Raw genomic sequence first — 19,149 nt, 5'->3', positions numbered from 1 at the left:
GGCCAGAGCTTAGAGAGCAAGGAATAGAATGGGACAGGCTAAGGGTAGATGGACGTCAGAGCTCAGACCATGCAGAAATTGATTAGCCATGGAATAGGAACTGAAAATTCTTAGGACTCAGAGAGAAGGTTCCTACCTGTAAAGCTGGGGGTGAGAGACTCTGAGGGTCCTAGAGAGAATATGAAGGTCACTAGAGGGAAAATACAACGTGTATAAAAAGTGTCGGGACCTATCATGTGGTAATGAGAAGACTGAACTGTTAATGGGAACTCGCATTTCTCTCTTGGTTCAGCTTGGGACTTTTGCTGGCGTGGGGATGCTCTTGGGATGAAACCTGGAGCATGAAGGGTTCTCTCCTCCTGGAGACAGACTTAGGGAAAAAGGATCCCAGGGCATAGGGACATAGGGCCCTGATTACTCACTGCTAGTGCTGTGGGTCCATTGTGGGTAGTTATAACCTACAGAGAGAAGGGGGAAAAAGTAATATGTTGGGAAGAGGTTAAGAAAGGCATGGATGATAGAACTAGAAACATAAATATACAAACTTTCCTAAGTGTTTTCTTTGAGACTCATAAATAAGTAATAACATCTACTTAAATGGGTAACTACCTCATATTTTGATGCTCAAGATAACTTTGTACTCATTACCATAAAGATAGTAGTAATCCAAGAAACTTCTATATTGTGGGTATGTTCACAATATCCACGTTGAAACTCATTACATGAATGGTATGCACAAAAATGTCCAGACTTATCTCTGTTTGCTTCATCCACTAAAGATAATTTTGCCCTTGCTCTCTTTACTTTTACCCATTCCCAAATGGCCAAAGACACCTTGACCTTTACCAGTCTAGTTCCCAGGCTTCTTCAATGAAGAATTGAGAAAATGAGGTGGAGAAGATGAGAAAGTGGCTTGTGGACACGGTAGTATAGAGGGAAAAGGAGGAAAGAGGTGATATGTTGATGTGAGAATTTGGGAAGAGGATTTGCAGAGTAAAGAAGGGAGAGACTTGGGGTCAGCCAAAGAGAATAAAGTTGAAGACTGAGAAGAAATGGGGAAAAGAGGATTTGAATAAGTATTTTTTTCTGGATCACTAATTGAATCCCTTTTGATGTTCTGTGAGTAATGCAAGTCAAGTTTATAGTTATTTTACATTTGATAGCCTGACTAGGTTTCTTGAAATGAAACATCTCTCTGAGAATGGGTCAAGTGGAGCTCTGTGAGTTACTTAGGTTATTCAGGTTTTATCTCATTTGACTTTCTGAGGTGACAATTTTCCTACAAGTGGAAATTGAAGCCCAGAGAGGTTACGTGGCTTCCCCAGGATATTTTAATGAGCAAATGGCAGAGCCAACACCTTAATCAGAGACTATAGCTCACCAAAACCCACACTGCTACCTACTGCTTTTCAGTCACTGTAGAATGCAATATATATTTCATTCAAGTATAAAGAAAAATTCTAAGGTGGTATAGTGGGGGCATAATTAAACAAGCATTAGCTTAAATTCTGTATCAGAGGCAAAATTGTGCCTTTCAATTTTGCGATGTAGGCCTTAATCTGTGGTAGAATCTAGTAGTTATAAACCTAGATTTTACAGTTGATTTGGGGTTTGAGTTCCAACTTTACCACTTATTAGCTGTCTCAAACTGTCGAATGCATTTCCCTCAACGAACCCTGTTTTCTCCTCTGTAAAATGTATATAATACCTCATAGTTTTAGGTAGGCTTACTAAGACATAATACATGCATAGTTCTAGATCATAAGCATCTCAATAAGTATTAGTTTTTGTAATGGTGTTGTTGTGACAGACTTTCTTGCTTAAATATTAGTAGCAATTTTATTGTTTGCTTATCAATAGGGTGTAGTTCCGGCTGACCCTTGTAGAATAAGTAAAAAGTTGCATGCTGCCATTTGAAAGAGAAGGAAGTGGAGCAGTCACTGTACTAGAAAACAATTATCCATTAGGGAAGAGTTAACTCCAATCATTGTCATGGCTTTGCTTTACCCCTTCCTTCTTTGATATCTCATTCTCAAGTCAATCTTCTGTGAAAGGTGACTAGAAAAAGAAAAACTTTGAATTCCACCTGTACTTCTAGAAGTCAAAAGTCCTTTGGCGAGTTGAGGGGAGAGAACCCAGGCCCCTTGATAATATTCTAGACTGGCCTGGAACTATGACTACAGTACAGAGAAATCAAATTAAGGGAGATCCATTTGAAGAGCTATGCACCATTGATGTAGAGAGTGTTCTTTTCCAGGGTGAAGGGGCCAAGCTGCGTGATGCCAAAGGTCAGTTGGCTGAGTTCCCAGTACAGCTGCTCTCTGTCCAGTACAAAGCCTGTGGGGTCTGAGTAGTAGGAGCAGACGGCATTCATTCTGGTGCTTGCCTTGTTCTTATCAGCTCTGGGGAGAGAGGGTTACAGGAATAGGGACGTGTAGAGACATCTGAGAGCTGGATGCTCTTGATAGCTACTTCGTTTTCATGTTACACTCTTCCCTGTTTTTTTTTTCTGCCTTCTCAAACACATCTTTCTCATTTCAGGATCCTCTTCATCTAGACTCCTGTCCTTAAAGGGACAGGCTACTCTGAGTCTCAGTGTTCTCATCTACAAGATGAGATAATAATTGTATCCAACACATAGGGTTGTTGTGAGAATTCAATGAAAGAAAACATGTAAACTACTCAGCTTATTCTGCAGCATGTAGTAAAGGTGACATTATTATTAATTCCCCCATTCAGTGGAGAGCTGAGGGCAGGTGGGGTGGGCAGACCTCATTTGAGAAGAGTTTTGGTCTAGGATACTCTGGGATTCTCTCCTTGTGGACCCACCTCTCTGGCTAGATGAGTCGTTTCAGCAGATGAAAAACCCAACAGAGAGGCTACTGGGTCATGAAGTATGAGTAAAACATCGTGAGTCCACCAACCTCAGAGAATGCTGTTGGGAACATAGGCAGAGAGGAAAAGGGAAGCTATTTCTGCCAAAAATTTAAGTCTATTTGAGATTTTTTCAAATTGCAAAATATCCTGCTAATGGTAAACATTTGGTTTGATTTTCAGTTTGTCTCTAGTAAGACCTCTTTTGCAAAAGCTCCTAGACTTAAGAGTGGAAATAAACAGTGGAGCTAAAGTGTACATTTTTCCACCGATATGTCAGAAGCAGGTCAAGGCAGAAAGGGTGCCAGGGATTCGGTGAACATGATTGCTGAAAATCCTACAACAGCTGGGGGTATGAGATCCCATTTAATTGATCACTCACTATGGGTCAAGCACTGTGCGTCATGATTAACAATCCCATGAATAAGGAACTGTCATTATCACCATTTTATATATAATGTGATGAAGGAACAGAGAGGTTGTATGTGTTGCCAAATGCACACAACTAGCAAATGTAAGAGCAGGGGTTCAAACCTAGACACTTTGGTTCCACTATGTCATCCCATCTCTCATACCAGATTTGACAGACTTGGGTTGTCATCGGTGCTATGGAGGTAGGTCTTACCTGAGCAAGGTCAGCCTGCAGCCCGAATAAAGGGAGCCAACACTGCTGTTCGTTAACAAGTTCCTGAGCTGGCGAGGAAGGAAAGAGAGATGAACAGGAGGTGCCAAGAGGCCAGGATGTGGCAGAGATAAGGTGAGGTGGGCACTGGTGGGGTGGTTCTTACCTGCTGCTGCAGGGCTCCCTCAGTGATGTTGAATACCTCAGAGTCTGGGTGTCCCATGTCCTCCGTGTAGTACAGGTTTGTGATAGTGAAGTTGAGGGTAAAAGGCATCAAGAAAGGAACTGCGGCTGCAGTGGGGGAGGGTAAGGAGAGGCTTGTCCTGAGTCAGGCTTGGACTAAGGGTGGAGGGAAGGCTCTGAGGACAAGCCTGAGCTCCAGGACTGAGTTGGATTCAGGTGCATGCTGTGCTACTTGCATTCCTGGAGATCCTTCCACATAGAGTGACCAGCCAAACTAGTGTGCCTGGGCTAAGGGGGTTCCTGGGATGCAGACAAGCAAACAAGTATGAGTGGGTCACCTAACTCCCGTATCCCCTTGGCTCTTAACCGTTTTAGCACACACCAGCTCCTGCTTCTGTTTGTCTTGGGAGAATTAATAGGCCAAAGGAGCATCCCTCTAGCGAAGACTGATGGGAAATGGTGGATAAATGCCTCTACCCTCTTGTCTCTTCGATGGGACAACTCCAAAGTGTGTCTTCTATGTGCTTTCCCTGGGTTCCCCAGCAGAACTGAACTCCAGTTGCCCACAGCAGCTGGCAATCGACACTGCTCCCTGCCCTTCCTTCCCTGACTTACATACCCAGGCCCCTACTAACGTTTCCTGAGATTCATCTCCCAGAGAAATCATTTGCACTCAAATCAGTGCTTCAGGGTTTGCTTTTGGGGCCTAAGACATATGATCTTTTCTGGCTACAAGGAGGCTACTGACTCGGGGATTTGGGTTCTCAAAAATGACAATTCCAATGATTTCAGGAGACAAACAGAAAGGAGCTAATGAGGTGATTGCCTTAGGGTCAGCCCCACCTTCCTGCTTTATTGACTCTATCTGACCCATACTGCTGTGCCCTGCTCTTTTACTCTGCTTTTGAGTCAGGAGAGACTAGTCTTCTCCCAGCTGCTGAAGACCACTCTAAATTATTTTACTAAAGTTTTGTTCACTAACTGGAACTCCTTTTGCCTCTCCAGGAGCCTGTTGCTAATGGCTCTATTTTTAAGTGTCCTGAGAAAACTCCTACTCATCCCTTTTGTCCAGGGAGAGAACTCAGCATCGGAAACATGCTGATGCTTCCAGAAATAGGATTCTCCTTCTAACTCTCTCATTGTCCCTACTTATATGAGAAATGGATCAGTCGCATGACATGAAGAAATCTACTAACTGTGGAACCGGAAAAAAAGGGCTTGGAATCATCAAGGTAGAAGATGGTGGTCACAAGAGCTGAAAAAGAATCCTACTGGAGAATTGTGGTGTGTGCGGAATAGCACAGAATAAAGGTGTTCTGTGAGACGTGGAGTATCTACCCATGGGGGTCAGCCTGGTTCTGAGTGAAGATGTGCCCCAGAGTTCCCGATCTCCTTGTCTGCTCCCTACAGCTCTAACACTCTGGAAATACCTCTATCAGATTCAAGTCCGAGTCCACAGGTCCTGGCACAAGGCCGGGAAGCCAAAGGTAGCCAATAGACATGTATAGAAGGAATCAGAACATTTAGCCTTGCATTCCCTGTCCCTGAAATGGTCAAGTAGGGCACCCACTTGGGGAATTGACTTAACATTTTTCCCTCTCCTATCTACGTTGTTGGCAGTGAGTGCTGGAGTCTTTGACATTCCTTGAGAGAATGGGGAGTTCAAAACAGCTGGGACATGCAGTTCTTTATATATATATATATATATATATATATTCTGTCTTCAAAAGACAAAAGAAACAATAATACCAGAAAAAAAGTCTTGGGACACACCACCATGTAAAAAAGGGTTGGGGCACCATCACCTTTCCAGGTCCATTTCCCACACATTCTTTGCACTGATATCCTCATACCTTCCCTTAGTTCTCCTACCTAGTATGCTTCCTCCTTCCCACACCAGGGTATTTGTACATGCTTTCCCTCTGCCCTGAACATTCTTCCCTCCTCTTAGTTATTTTGACAACTTAAAGATAGTCTGGGAATCTTAACAGTTATTTCCCGTTGGTCAGTATCATCTCTGCATCTCATACATTCCTTCCACCCACAAGGAGCCGTCTACTACTGCTTACTTGTTAATACACATTTCACTCATATATATGAGTTATTGACTTAATAAGAGCTCCAATCACCTAGAATCACCAGTGTGGGAGAAGGGTTTTAATAGTCAATTCTCAAGGAAGACAAGCTAATGTAAGAATATATGCCTTATAGTCACAGACCTGTCTTCAAGTCCCACCTTGCCACTTAATGGCCGGGTGATTCACTGGCCTGCTTAACCCTGGTTAGCTTCAGTTTCCTTATCTGCAATGCATGTGATAGTATTTGTACCTCCTGTTGGGATATTAGGGAGATTAATTAAAATAATATATGCCAATTACTTAGTATAAGTATTGACACAATTACCTAAGGCTAGTAAGTATTTATTACTGAACATACTCACAGTTTAATTTCATTCTGAGCCAAATATATTAATAAAAGGAAATCCTTGACAAGCACACAAATGGTGCATATCAGAGAATAAAAAGTTAGTTATAAGGGTTCTTATTCATCTCACTGTTGTTTAGGTTATTTTTTAAAGAATGAGACATGTAAATATCCACCATCGGGGGATTGTTTAAATGAGGAATTTGCAAACTGTGGTCTGCAAGCCAGCTCTGTGTTTTTATAAAGTTTTATTAGTACACAATCATGCCCACTTGTTAACATATTGCCTAGGATGGCTTTTGTACCAAAATGGCTCAGATGAGTACTCCTAACAGACACTGTAGAGACTGTAAAGCCAAAGCATCCACTATCTAGCCCTTTATTTTTTATTTTTATTTATTTATTTATTTTTACATGGGCAGGCACCGAGAATCAAACCCGGGTCCTCTGGCATGGCAGGCAAGCATTCTTGCCTGCTGAGCCACTGTGGCCCTATCTGGCCCTTTAAGAAAACGTTTGCTGACCTCTAGTTAAAATAAAATGATGGAAGCGCTGAACCCTATTATAAATTGTAGCTATTAATGGATTATGTAACATGGGAAATATTCACAGGTTACAAAACTATATTTTTGTTTAAAATAAAGGGGTTCTCTCTGAGTGGTGGGTGGAGGTATGAAGGATTTTTAATTCTGCGTCTTTGCATGTTTTCAACATTTTTGGCAGAGTAATTGGACTGTTTCAATGAGAGAAAAAGAGATAATAACAACACTAAATTTAAAAAGTATTCTTACTTGTTCCTGAAGCCACACTCACAGAAGCCCAGGTGGACATTCCAGATGTGGGCAGAGCAGCAAAGGGACTTCGGTCCAGGGTTTCAGAGGTGGCTGGGGTCACAGACACAGGAAGCCCCGAACCTGTGGCTAAATGAGTGGTCTCAATGGTTGCAGTTGTTAGGATAATAGTTGGACTTTCTTCTTTTCCATGACTAGTTTCAGATGGTGTTGTGGCCTCTGATGGTACCAAGGCTGCAGTGGCCCTGGTGACACTCTTGGAAAACTCTGGGAGTTCAACTGAGGTTGGGGGTAGTGAAGTTTCTGGGCCCCAGGACGCTAGAGTACTAGCTGTTGCGAAGTCAGTGGCAGGCCCTTGCACACTAGTGGAAAGAGTTGAAGGTGGAACAGTGCTGGCCTCTGTTTCAGGATGGGTGAAGAGTGAGGTTGTTTCAATAGTAACTCTGGGTGAGGTCGTTGGGGCTACATCATCTCTGCTAGTCTCTGTCCCAGGTACGGTGAACAGAGAAGATGTTGTCTCTACTGCCCCAAGAGAAACAGTTTGCGCAGAAAGAGCTGTACTGATCTCCACCCCAGATCTAATGGTTGTTAAAGGAGAAACAGTTGAATCATGAATTGTTGTGTTTGTTTCTGCAGTGGGATGGGTGGCCAGTAAGACGATGGTCTCTGGTTCATGCGAGGAAGCAGTGGTAATAGAAATTGTTGTATTGACCTCTGTTTCCAAACCAGTGACCACTGAACTCACCAGATCCAGGGTCCTAGGTGAGGCAGTTGATGGAAAGGTTAAACTATCCTCAGTACCAGGATGGATGGGCAATGAGGTTGTGGTCTCTGTCATAATTGGAATAGTTGTACCAGTCTCTGTCTCAAAACTAGTCACCACTGAGGTCGCCAGATCCAGGGCACCAGGTGAGGCAGTTACAGGTGGGACCGCTGGACCATACTTAGTCTCAGGAAAGGTGGTCAATGAAGGTTTGGCTGGTAGTTCATGTGTGTAATCAATTAGAGTTGCAAAAAGTGTACTGGTCTCTGATCTAGAACTAGAGTGTGGTGAAGTTATCATTTCTGATACACCAGGGGAAACAGCTGGAGCTGAAATTGTTGAACTGGTCTCTGACCCAGGATGGGTGCTCTGTAAGGCTGTGGTCTCTGGTTTGCCTGGGGAATCAGACAGTGTTGGAACAGCCAGGCTGCTCTCTGCCCCGGAATTAGTGACCCATGAGGTCATCATATCTGATATACCAAGGGAGACAGTCATCGTTGGAATAGTTGAACTGGCTTTTGTCCCAGGACTGGTGTCCACTGAGGATGTGGTTTCCGATTCACTATGGGAAGCAGATGGGTTTGTCCTGGAAACAGTCAAGTTGGTCTCTGCAGGATGGGTGACCCATGTGGCTGTTGTCTTTGGCTCACCAGGAGAAGCAGTCAAAGTTTGGACACCTGGGCTGGTCTCTGCTCTAGAACTAGGGGTCAAAGTTGTAATAGCTGAACTGGCTGATGAAGCTGTGGTCTCTGGTTGATCTGGAGAATCAGTCACAGTTGGAATAGCCATACTGGTCTTGGTCCCAGAACTAGTGACAAGTAAGGTCACCATTCCCAGTATACCAGGGGAAACAGACATAGTTGGAATGGCTGAAGTTTCTTCTGTCTCAAGATTGGTGGCTAATGAGGCTGTTCTCTCTGGTTCACCATGGGAAGCAGTCAGAACTGGAACAATTTTACTGGTCTCTGTCCCAGAACTCGTGACCAGTGAGGTCACAATCCATGACCCACTAAGGGAGCCAGTATGAGTTGGAACAGCTGAATTGTCTTCAGTCCTAGGATGAGTGGCCAATAAAGCAGCCGTCTCTGGCTCATATAGGGAATCAGTTAGTGTTGAAATAGCCATACTGGTCTTTGTCCCAGAACTAATGACTGGTGAGGTTACCATCCCAGGTATACCAGGTGAAACAGTCGAAATTGGATTACCTGAACTCCTTTCGGTGCCAGGACTGGTGGCTGTTGTGGTGTCTAATTCACCATGGGAAACACTTGGGGTCGTCCTAGAAACAGATGGGCTAGTGTCTGCAGGATGAGTGGCCCATGAGACTGTTGTCTCTGGCTCACCAGGGGAGGCAATCAGAGTTTGGACAGCTGGGCTGGTTTCTGCCCCAGAACTAGGGGTCAGTGAGGTCACCATCCCCATTACACCAGAAGTGACACTCGAAGTTAGAACAGTTGAACTGGCTTCTGTCCCTGTATGGGGGGCCATTGAAGCTCTAGTCCCTGGTTGACCTGGGGAATCAGTCATAATTGGAATAGCCATAACATTCTTTGTCTCAGAACTGGTGACCAGTGAGATCACCATATCTGGTACCCCAGTTGAGACTGTTGGAATTGGAACAGCTGGACGGTCTTTTGCTTCAAGACTGGTGGCTATTGAGGTTGTGGTAGCTAATTCACTATGGGGAACATTTGGGGTTGGGCTGATCCATGCAGGATGGCTGACCCATGAGGCTGTTGTCTCTGACTCACCAGGGGAAGCAGTCACAGTTGGAACCAGTGGGCTCATCTCTACCACAGAACTAGGGGCCAGAGAGGGTGTGGCCTCTGGCTCACTGTTAAAAACAGATGGGGTTGTCTTGGGAACAGCTGTGCTGGCCTCCACTCTAGGGCTGGTGGCCAGGGAGGCTGTTATCTCTAGAACATGAGGAGAAATATCTTGGGTTGTGATGATCATTCTTGTTGTACTTGAGCTGAGCGTTTTATCTAATGTCCTCTGTGATGTGGGAGTGGAGCCTTTGGCGGTCAGAGTTCCCACACCATCCGTGGCCGTCAGAGCTGTGGTGGTGGTTTCTGTCTTCTCTGTCCCTCCTGCGTGTGGTCCTGTGAAAGGGAAGCGAACAAACAATACGGGCTGCTTACTGGACTGGCAGTAGCTGGCTTTTCCTTTACATGAGGTAAGAGCATGAAACGTCTCTTGTTCACTGAGCCTGGGAGGTTTCTGGAATGCAAATAGGGTTTGTGACTGGTATATACACCTACCTTCCCTGCCTCATCTTGGCTAGCAGTCAAATTCTTTACCATACTAGTCTACTCCCTGTTCCCAAATCTCTTCTGTATTCTTCAGCCTCCGAACCTTTGTTCAAGCTGTACTCTGTGTGACATATCTATCCCCCATACAGATTCCTTACATCCTGCCCAGCTTAAATCCAGCTTTTGTATTCATGTCAGAATTCACCTTCCTCTTCTCAATACTTTTTTTAAACTTTTTTTTATTGTATAATATAACATATTTACAAAGCAAAGAAAAAAAGTAATAGTTTTTAAAGCATTATTCAACAAGTAGTTACAGGACAGATCCAAGAGCATGTCATGGGCTACCATTTCCATCATCTCAGATTTTTCCTTCTAGCTGTTCCAGAACATTGGAGGCTAGAAGGAATATACATTTTTTATCATCACTTTTTTCTTCTTTTTATGAAAAATAACATATATACAAAAAAGCAATAAATTTCAAAGCACAGCATAACAATTAATTGTAGAACAAATTTCAGAGTTTGGTATGGGTTACACTTCCACAATTTTAGGTTTTTACTTCTAGCTGCTCTAAGATACTGGAGATTAAAATAGATATCAACATAATGAATCAGTAATCACACTCATTTGTTAAACCCTACTACCTTCTCTGTATAACTCCACCATCACCTTTGATTTTTCTCCCACTCTTTAGGGGGTGTTTGGGCTATGCCCATTCTAACTTTTTCATGTTGGAAAGTCCATCAACATTATGGGGTAGGGAGATGGAACTAGCTGATGTTCTGGAGAGGCTGGGCCCTCTAGGTTTCAGGATTTATCTGGCCCAAGGACCCATCTGGAGGTTATAGGTTTCTGGAAAGTTACTGTAGTGCATGGAACTTTTGTAGAATCTTACATAATGCCCTAGGTGTTCTTTAGGATCAGCTGGAATGGTTTTGGTTGGGGTTTGGCAAGTTACGATAGGTGCCATGTCTAACTGAATCTTGCGTAAGAGTGAACTCCAGAGTAGCCTCTCAACTCTATTTGAACTCTCTCAGCCACTGATACCTTATTTATTACACTTCTCTTCCCCCTTTTGGTCAAGACGGCATTGTTGATGCCATGGTGCCAGGGCCAGACTCATCCCTGGGAGTCCTCTCCCGTGCCACCAAGGAGACTTTCACCCCTGAATGTGATGTCCCAGGTAGTGGGGAGGGCAGCGATTTCACTTGCAGAGTTGGGCTTAGAGCTTCTCAATACTTCTTTATCACACTATCTGAACATGCACCTTACTACCTGTTCTAGTTTGCTAGCTGCTGGAATGCAACACACCAGAGACAGATTGGCTTTTAATAAAAGGGAATTTATTTAGTTAGTTCTTCAGAGGAAAGGCAGCTAACTTTCCACTGAGGTTCTTTCTTATGTGGGAAGGCACAGGGTGATCTCTGCTGGCCTTCTCTCCAGGCCCCTGGGTTCCAACAACTTTCCCTGGGGTGACTTCTTTCTGCATCTCCAAAGGCCTGGGCTGAGCTGCGAGTGCTGAGATGAGGAATGACGAGCTGCTCAGGCTGTGCTACATTGTGCTCTCTCATTAAGCACCAGCCAATTAAGTCAAACATCATTCATTGCAGCAGGCACGCCTCCTAGCCGACTGCAGATGTAATTAGCAACAGATGAGGTTCACGCACCATTGGCTCATGTCCACAGCAACAGAACTAGGTGCCTTCACTGGCCAAGTGGACAACTGAATCTAACTACCACACTACCCTTCACAGTCTGCTGGATAACAGCTATTAATGCCTGTCTGCTTGGCATGTAGTAGGTGCTCAAAAAATACTTGTTGACAAAATAAAAAAGAAAAGAAAAAAGATCTGTTGAATGAATGAATGCATGGATGGATCTATACATAAGTGGGTCTCCTGTGTCGTGACAGAAATCATGTTTCACAGTGCCTGGGCTCTAGAACAAGTTAGTCCTACACCAGGAATCTGACTCTTCTACTAAACAGATGCGCAGCTCTTTTAATTTAATGAGTCAACCCTTGCTAGACTTCCATTTTCTCATTTATAGAGTGGGGAGAAGTACAGTGGCCATGTAATTTTTCTCTGTGGGTTGATAAAAAATGTACCAAGCACAGTTCCTCCTGGCTCAAAATAAGGCATTACTACTACTACTACTACTTATTATTATTCCTACTATTATTACTATCACTGATACTACATGTTCCTATTACCATCACTACTACCACTGCTATTTCCTACTATTACTATGTTATTTCTACTATTATTACTCTATTACCATTGTTATTACTATCATTGCTATGACCACTATTACCTATCATTACCAGGGTTACTATTACTGTCACTACTACTATTACTTATTACTGCTAGTATTACTACTGTTAATAATACTAACTACAGTTACTGTAACTATTGCTACTTCTATTACAAAAGAAACTTTGGTTGAATTGAATTCACCAAGAACCACATTATTCTAGTACTTGAGCTGACTAAACAGAGGAGAATACAGCCTTTGAAGAAAAGGCTAAAATTCAGGCGTTGGCTAAAACTGCACCTATTGACCAAGGTTTCAGAAAATGGTTTCCAGGGAAGAGGAAAAAGTTCCTGGAATCCCCTCTACAAAGACCAAAGAACCTACTGCAGCCTACAGGAGGGAAAGAGGCAAAGTGACTCTGATGATGGGTCAAACCAATGAATGAAACCTACCAATGTCCTGGTATTGCTGAGAACACCCTAGAAACCATATTTCTGGGAGTCAAGTACTTTATATTTTTAAATAAAGATGAAGAATTACAAATTATTATATCTCTTTGGTCCTCATAAGAACACTGAATACATCCTATTATTCTTGCCATTTTACAGAATGTCAGATACCGGACTTTGCCGATGTCACACAGCTGCTTACTGATAACATGGAATCTTTTTTTTTTTAGCTAGTTATATTTTTAGAGATTTCATATCAAAGTTTGACAGATGAGAAAAATCATGTACCAAGATACATCTTTTGGACACCACTGCCAACCTCAGCCTACTCAGGCTTTGGGCCAAACTCTTATCTATCTGCTCTTCCATTTCCAAAGAGGGGATGATAGTATTTGTTTATAGTAATCCTTCAGATGCTTATTCTAAAGCCAAGTTTTTAAAAATATTTTTATTTAAGAGAACAATTAATACACTGAGAACTACCAAAAAAATGGATATTTTAGGTAACTCAATCATAGGTATAGTTAGCTAAACCATAGGCATTGTAAAACTGAAAACATGGAATTTTGAACCCAGTTTTCTGAGTCCTAAATCTACTGCATTATATTAACTCTCTAACTGAATATCAGAAGCTCCTGGGTACCAGGAGAGGAAGAGAAAGAAGTGAGGAGAAAATATCCATCCACGGGTTATAGTACACACTCTCTAATTCATTGGTTTTCACCAAGGGCGGTTTTGCCCCAGTGACATTTGGCAATGTCTGGAGACATTTTGGTTGTTGCAACTGTGTGTGGGAAGGTAGGGCTACTAGCACCTGGTGGCTAGAGGCCAGGGATGCTGCTCTAAGGTGTTATGTGACTTTCAGAGGAAAAGATTATACACTCAACTGATTGTGTAAAACTCTGGTTTGAACAAAGCTAAGCAAATTTATTTACAGTAAAATTTCTTGAATCCAGAGCCCTTAATATGCTTAGCATGCTATGATCTTCTAGGAAGGAACAAAAAGTTTTGTTAAAATGTTTTCACTGCAAAATTTGTCTTTTACATTAAAAGATACTTGAGCATTATTGAGGCTTAGAAGATGTTTTGAATGTTGATGGCTATTCACCTCTCCAATCTTGTCTCCCTCCCTTCCTCCTTAAGTTTCATCCCTTAGAGAGGAATAATAATTTGTTGTTAGAGATGATTCATCTAATTAATCATCATTAATGATAATTCATCATTAGAGATGAATGATTTGCACATCTCCAGATATTCCCTGTGTGGTAGTTAGATTCAGTTGTCAACTTGGCCGGGTGAAGGCACCTAGTTCTGTGGCTGTGGACATGAGCCAATGGTACGTGAACCTCAACTGTTGCTCATTATATCTGTATTCGGCTAGGAGGCATGCCGGCTGCAATGAATGATGTTTGACTTAATTGGCTGGTGCTTAAATGAGAGAGTGCAATGTAGCACAGCCCAAGCAGCTCAGCATACCTCATCTCAGCAGTCGCAGCTCAGCCCAGGCCTTTGGAGATGCAGAAAGGAATCATCCCAGGGAAAGCTGTTGGAACCCAGAGGCCTGGAGAGAAGGCCAGCAGAGATCACCCTGTGCCTTCCCACGTAAGAAAGAATCTCAGTTGAAAGTTAGCTGCCTTTCCTCTGAATAACTAACTAAATAAATTCCCTTTTATTAAAAGCCAATCTGTCTCTGGTGTGTTGCATTCCAGCAGCTGGCAAACTAGAACACCCTGGCTTTGACCCTTCTCTGCCTTTAGAGACTGCTCTCCTTCCATCTAGATGCCATCATCAACTCCCTCTGTCTTCATGGTGAATTCATACTCACTCTCTAAAACCGTATTCAAATATTGCCTTGTGTCTATGAATTCTTCTGTGGTTCAAATATGTCTTCATTACCTACTTTCAAAGTTGTATCTTAGTTATTTTGTTCCTTTGCTATCTCCCCTACTGAACTGAGAATTCCATGGGTACAACACAAAAAATATTTTCATTTTCATGGCCTCAGTTCGCAGCATAGTCTCTGACACATGATAGGCCATTAATGAGCATTTTCAGAATTAAGTTAAATTGGAAAGAATTTGTGAAGATGAAATATCTGACCTTTAGCTAAACTCACTCAGCATGTTATGAGGGAAGGCAAAGGGGTAACTTACACCTGGTAACAATTAAGCAAAGATTCAGCTCTGGCAAGAAGATCCATGATAGCTCTACACAAGTGGGATTACTGGGAAGTAAGCAAAATTGCACCTACCTCTAGTAAGTGGTTTTGATGGCGGAAGGCCACTGACTGGACCTGTAGTGTCTCCATGTGCTGCTGCATTGGGTACCTTTGTGACGGATTCCACAATGTCATTAGTCTCTGCAGGTAAAGATAGGGAAGAAACATGGATGACTCATCTAATCTAGAAGGAGAACATTGTCTAAAGGTATCCACTTAACTGGCTACTCCACCTAACTCTACTCAAGTCCATGTGTGTGAACTTGACCTGGGTTACATACCATGAGTAGCTACATCTATCCATAGATCCATCCATCCATCTAACTTCTTTCATTCTTTTCTTCTTACCACCCTCCCCCTTCCTTTCTTCCATTCCTTGATCTATCCACCTGTTCTTCCATCCTTTCTTCTTATCATTCACTCTCCCATCTTCCCTCCATCCTTCCATGTCTTCCATTCACCCCTCTTTTCTTCAAACTTTACTTCTAACTTTCCTTCAAATTTTATTTTATTGGATTCTCCCTTCCTTCTTTACATACTCCCTCCAACATCCATCATTCCTTATATCAGACCATCTTTTCTTCCTTCCATTTATTCATTCCTCCTTTCTTTTGTTCTTCTACCCAGCCAGTTACACTCCCACCTTCTTACTATTCCACTCACCAGTTACTTAATATCCATGACTCAACTACCAAGCCACGTTTTAAGACATGATCAGTAGCCACCAATATCTCTAACTTAATTGTGAATTGTTAAAACTAATTTGAGGAAGAATCAAGGTCATACTTCTGTGGACATCTCATGAAGCAGGTGCTGGAGTAGTTGGAGGGCTTCTCTGGAGCTGAATATAGAACAAACCTGGTGCCCAAATTTGACCCTTGCAGAGGATTGGAATCCCCAAGAGGTTCCTTCTCTCCTCTACTGATCTCCTGGAAGTGACATTTTTCCTTTTAAGCTATGGGCCTGGGTGGGCCACGGTGGCTCAGCAGGCAAGAATGCTTGCCTGCCATACCAGAGGACCTGGGTTTGATTCCCGGTGCCTGCCCATGTAAGAAAAAAAAAAAAAAAGTAAGCTATGGGCCCTTCCTGCACTCTCAGATACTTTGCTATCACAACTTTTGACTCACCTTTTAAAATCAACTGTCCATGATTTTGACTCAATATAAAAATATGTGCAAGTGAAAGGGGAAACTCCCCTTGTATCTATGTATTATTTTAAGCTATTTTCCTTGTCCACTCTACCCCACTGATAATCTCTTCATTAGAATCCTCAAGGATCCCTATGCTGTGAAAGAACATTTCTCCTCTCATTTGAACTTGGATACTCTGCAGTATTTCAAATAACTGGCCATTGTTCCTTCTTAAACTCCTGTGGCTACTGTGATGCCAGACTCTCTTTTGCTCCTACCTATCTGATCATTCCTGCTTAGCTTAATGGTTAGGAACATGGATTCTTAATGCCAGATAACCTCTGTCACTTATGAGCTATGTGACCTTGAGCTCTGTCACTTATGAGCTATATGACCTTGAGCAAATACTTAACCTCTCTGTACCTCAATTTCCTCATCTTTAAGATGGGCTTATGATAGAACTTACTTCAAGATTGTTATACTGAGGTTTAAGAAGTTCACAGAACAGTTTTTGGCATGGAACAAATACTATATAAGCATTTGCTATTGCTATTAATATTGTTTTCTCATTATCAGTAGTAGTATTACAACACATATCATGATACTATAATTTTTTAATGACTTTCTTATTTATCATTGTTTCTCTGGTACTTAGCCCAGAGCCTGAAACAAATAATGGGCCAATAAATATCTTCTTTAAGAATTTCTGGTGCAGAAATAAACTCCTAATTGACTCCATTTTAATTATCACAAAGGAGTCATTTACTATCAACCTGAAAGAATTGGAAAGTGGGCCCTTACTTGTCAACTATGTTGAATGTGGAAGTACTTGAGAAACACTTGTCATTGTTCCCAAGTAAACACTCTTTGTCATTATGGTATCCACAAGGGGTGATAAAGGTGTCCTTACTGGTTGGGTCCAAGTATCCAAAGTACTGATCATTATCAAGTGACCCTCAGCAATGTTGCTGTCTGCCCCAAGACTGGTTTCCACTGTAGGTGAGGCAATTGGTGAGGAAGTCATTCCAAAGAGGGCTGAGATTTTTGAAGAGGAATTGGTAGTAAAGTTTAAAGAGGGGAATGGGGTTGAAGCTGATGAAAGTAGGCTCTCTGCAATGGTAGAAACAATAGCAGCCCCAGAGCTGGATTCTGTTCTAGAAGATGAATTGGCTGAAAAGATAGTTGGGTTGGTACCTAGAAGTCTAGTTATGTCAAAGGAAAAGATAACTTCTGACTGAGAAGACATCAGCTTGCCAGCTGGAATAATAGTAGCTAAGGATGGCATATCTGAGCTCAGATAATGAGTATTTTCTGATACAGGTGCAGTAAAGCTGGTTTCTGGAAAGGATATTACTCCACCAGAGCCTTTTCCAGAGGGAGAAACATAAAAGTGAGTGATTTTATCCACTGGCATTTCAGTGCAAGGATGGAGACTGGCTGGTGACTGATATTTTGACAGAGGAAGTAACATTGGTCTTAGACCTCTGCAAAGATGTGTGGAGACAGGAGATAAAAGTGTTTTTGTTGGTATGACTGAGTTAGTGTTTAGGATCATGCTAGTCTCCAAAACTCCAGGAGCCATGTGAGAAAGTGGATGAGACTTGATTCTTGTGAGGTCTAAAGAGGTAGACAATGTTGTGGAAATAGTAGTGTTGTGTTTAGTGGTGATGGTAGCCATTGGATATATGACTAAGGATGTCCCTGATTAGGTTGGGACAGAGGAATGATGTTTGTATCCTGAACTACTGTTCCCCAGAGTTGTCATGGCTGTGTTTGTGGAAGAGTGAATTGTCTCTATATTAGTGGTGACTTCAGAGGTAGTCAATATTTCAACTGAGGTACTGCTCAAATTTGAAGATGACTTGCTGCCATGCTCCAAACTTGGGACCCATAAAGCTGGGATCTTTACTAAACCAGACTTGAGAAATGAGTTTGGAAGAAAAGAAGAGGAGGGGTTCATATCTTGTAATGGGGAGAAAACAGGAGACAGTGAATTCATGGAAGGGATAGATGCTAGGAAAGGTGGAAGGCTGTTTTCTTCCAGATAGGGAGTGCTCATCCATGAAATATCTTTTGAATCTCTGTTCATGAAGGTGGGTCATTTCTGACTGTTCAAAAACATAAGTCATGGTTGAGTACGAACCTTCCAAAGAGGCTGGGGTTAATACATACAAGGAAAGTGGACCCAAAAATGTAACACCGGGAAGACCACATTGGGAGGTGATGGGCATACCTGTAGATTCTGCGGTGAGTGGGGAGGTTAATGGGCTGGTTCTGTTATGTGTGGGTTCCTTGGCAGGAATTTTGAATACGGTTATTCTTGGCATAGATGTCCTGCTAGAAAAGCTGGTTGGTGTCTTGGATACATCAAAAGTAGTTGAATCAGTGAACACATGAGAGTAGACAGTGCCTGACTCTGTGGCAGTGGTTGTATCCTGGGTGGTGCTTGTCTCTCCCAGTCCAGGGGTCAGGGAGGAAGGTGTCTGAGAGTCAGTTCTTTTTCCCTCAGTCAATGCAGGTACTGCTGATGAAACAGTCGTATGCCCCATGGTAGAGGCAGTATCCATGTGAGATGTGACCCTCGATGGCCTTGAGAATGTCAAATGGGTTCCTTCAAAGGAAGGTGCAGTTGATGTCTTCAAGGTATTTGAACTCAGGTATGTAGCTCCAGAATGACCTGTCAGTGTGGTGAAGGTCGTATGCACAGAATCTGTCATGGGGGGAGTTTCAGAGGGTCTGCTCCTGGTTTCTGAGGGCAAGTTGAGGGAACTTGCTAACAAAATGGGACCTGTCAAGAATGACCAAGAAGAGGAGGGAACCACTGTCCTGCTGACCTCAGTAGCAGTACCCATGGACACCTGGGAATGGACATTGCTTGTATCTTCAGTTGAGCTGATATCCTGAGAGGTGCTGGTATTACTCGGTTGAGAGTTCCAGGAGGACATTGGTTCTGTTTCATTCCTAGTGATCTTAGAGGAGCCAGACATTGATGTGGAAACAGTGGTGTCCCCCATGCTGGAGGCAGAAACCTCTGGATATGTGACTCTGGATATCTCTGAATGGGCTGGGAAAGAGGAATGTGGGTCATGCTCAGAACTCGAGGAACCCTCAGTGGTGCCTGCAATTTGTGTTGTAGGAGGAATTGCTTGCACATCTGTGGAAGCTTTAGAAGGAGGCAGTATTTTCC

The 19,149-nt window shown here is 42.8% G+C and overlaps 2 protein-coding genes across 2 annotated transcripts in view; both read right to left on the bottom strand.

The window, feature by feature from the left end:
• LOC143650548 (mucin-16-like) overlaps positions 1–9,755 on the bottom strand; it is an 84,209-nt gene extending 74,454 nt beyond the window's left edge. The window contains exons 1-5 of the mRNA XM_077121449.1: positions 6,895–9,755; positions 3,663–3,787; positions 3,500–3,567; positions 2,230–2,402; positions 423–458 (exon numbers count right to left, since the gene is read on the bottom strand). Coding sequence (XP_076977564.1) covers positions 423–458; positions 2,230–2,402; positions 3,500–3,567; positions 3,663–3,787; positions 6,895–9,613 — 3,121 coding nt within the window. The 5' untranslated portion in view covers positions 9,614–9,755. The remainder of the gene's footprint in view (positions 1–422; positions 459–2,229; positions 2,403–3,499; positions 3,568–3,662; positions 3,788–6,894) is intronic.
• Positions 9,756–18,467: 8,712 nt separating this feature from the next.
• LOC143649178 (mucin-16-like) overlaps positions 18,468–19,149 on the bottom strand; it is a 43,051-nt gene continuing 42,369 nt past the window's right edge. Inside the window, exon 6 of the mRNA XM_077119378.1 lies at positions 18,468–18,551. Within this exon, the coding sequence (XP_076975493.1) occupies positions 18,468–18,551 (84 nt within the window). The remainder of the gene's footprint in view (positions 18,552–19,149) is intronic.

Source organism: Tamandua tetradactyla, chromosome 11 (assembly GCF_023851605.1).
Source record: "Tamandua tetradactyla isolate mTamTet1 chromosome 11, mTamTet1.pri, whole genome shotgun sequence".
Taxonomy (NCBI): Eukaryota; Metazoa; Chordata; class Mammalia; order Pilosa; family Myrmecophagidae; genus Tamandua; species Tamandua tetradactyla.
Note: the sequence above shows the minus strand (reverse complement) of the source record. Positions and strands in the feature narration are given on the sequence as shown.